This window comes from Nestor notabilis, unplaced genomic scaffold (genome assembly GCF_000696875.1).
Source record: "Nestor notabilis isolate BGI_N333 unplaced genomic scaffold, ASM69687v1 scaffold13182, whole genome shotgun sequence".
In the NCBI taxonomy this organism is placed as follows: Eukaryota; Metazoa; Chordata; class Aves; order Psittaciformes; family Psittacidae; genus Nestor; species Nestor notabilis.
In genome coordinates, this window is record NW_009917984.1 from 110,727 (window position 1) to 112,303 (window position 1,577).

Genomic DNA, 1,577 nt, shown 5'->3' on the forward strand with positions numbered 1-1,577 from the left:
GCGGCGGGAGACCTCGCCCCCCGCCTGGCGCAGGGTGAGGTGGACGACCTGGGGCGCGGGGCGCAGCCCCTCGGCCAGGGGCACGTGGCTAGCAGCAGCCGAGCCAGGGGGCTCGGGGTGCGGAGACACCAGCCCAGTGTGATCAGAGGAAGTCCCAGCAGCAGCAGCAACCGCAGCAGCAGCAGCAGGAGGAGAGAGACCCGCAGGCAGGGGTGCCCTGTCCTCGCCGGCAGCCCAGTCGTATCCCCTCTGTGAGAGTTTATAGTGGATGTACTTCAGCACTATCTCCCGGTTATCGTAGCCTCTTCTCCCCGGATGAGCCATAATTCCCAAGAGGAAGCAGCAAGAGGGAGGGAGAGAGGAAGAAGAGGAGCAGGATGAACCCAAAAAAGTAAAGCAGCCAATAATAATAAAATTAATAACACCAAAAAAAAGAATTATAATCCAGTTACTGTATCGGATACGGTTTCATTCATGGTGGTGTGGGGGAGTTCTTGGAGGTACTTTTGTCTTCTCAGTGTTTCCTCCTCGGTTTGAGATGCACGGTATAAATAGGGATTAAAATGCTGTAAATACTTTACTTCCAGGTGCACATTTACTACTTATCATAAATTTACTTTAGGACCATTTTCTCCTCGGTGTTGAAATACATCTTTAAAGTGTATTACACGGACTCAAGATCAGGTGCATTCTCCCCTAGGTGCTGAACTACCACGGACACGAAGGAGCGGACGAACACACACCGTAAAAGCTGCAATTCAATACGATTTGCTTAACAGCCTCGGATGGACGTTAATCCAATGCACTTTAGGCTAGAAACCTCAACACTGCTTTTTGTTAAGTTACACAAACTAAATTTCCTCTGTAAAGTACTTACTTGGACTATAAATATGTTCCTCTGTCATGTTTCCTCTAGGAAAAAAAATAGCAACAACAAAACCCAAACATCGCAAGTCTTCAGAAACGTTAAGTTCTGGCCGCTCTGATGCTTCAAGTCACCGAGGGGATGGGAAAGGGACACAAAAAAATATCTCTCTCTAGGATTTCAAATGTTTTTTCCCAGACTCCTGTTTAACAGCCATGTCCAAAGATGTGTCAAAGCTCAGAAAATCCCGCCTCGCAGCCCGGGACGGCGAACAACCCCAAACAGACGGAAAATCCTGGAGACCAGATGAACCACATTTGAATCCAAGCTCGTGCAGAAGTGCTCCGTTTTTCCCTCCAGTGCAGCGTACAGACATATGCATTTACGTAGTTTCATTCAGACACCGATCGCAGGAGAGCCCGGTGCTTCCACACACACGCACGCACGCACCAAAAAAAAAAAAATTACAAAAAAAAAAATATTTGTATGTATTTAGGAAATTAATTCTTTTTCACAAGAAAGAGCGTTTAAAAAAAAGAAAAGAAAAGAAAAATGAAAATAAAGGAGGAAAATTGCTTTTGACTGTGGCTCCGGGGCGAAGTGCCATTTCCCGAGCGAGCAGCTTTGTACCGGAGGAGGAAGAGCCCCTGGCGCTGCCGAGGAGGGGCGCGGACGGGCCGCGTGTGCGGTGTGACCGGTGCCGATGGGGACC

General features: G+C 48.5%; 1 protein-coding gene across 1 annotated transcript in view; it reads right to left on the bottom strand.

Annotated features, from left to right (window-relative positions):
• Positions 1-324, bottom strand: part of BCL2 (B-cell CLL/lymphoma 2) — a 90,651-nt gene extending 90,327 nt beyond the window's left edge. The window contains exon 1 of the mRNA XM_010009499.1: positions 3-324. Within this exon, the coding sequence (XP_010007801.1) occupies positions 3-324 (322 nt within the window). The remainder of the gene's footprint in view (positions 1-2) is intronic.
• Between the last annotated feature and the right edge of the window lie 1,253 nt (positions 325-1,577).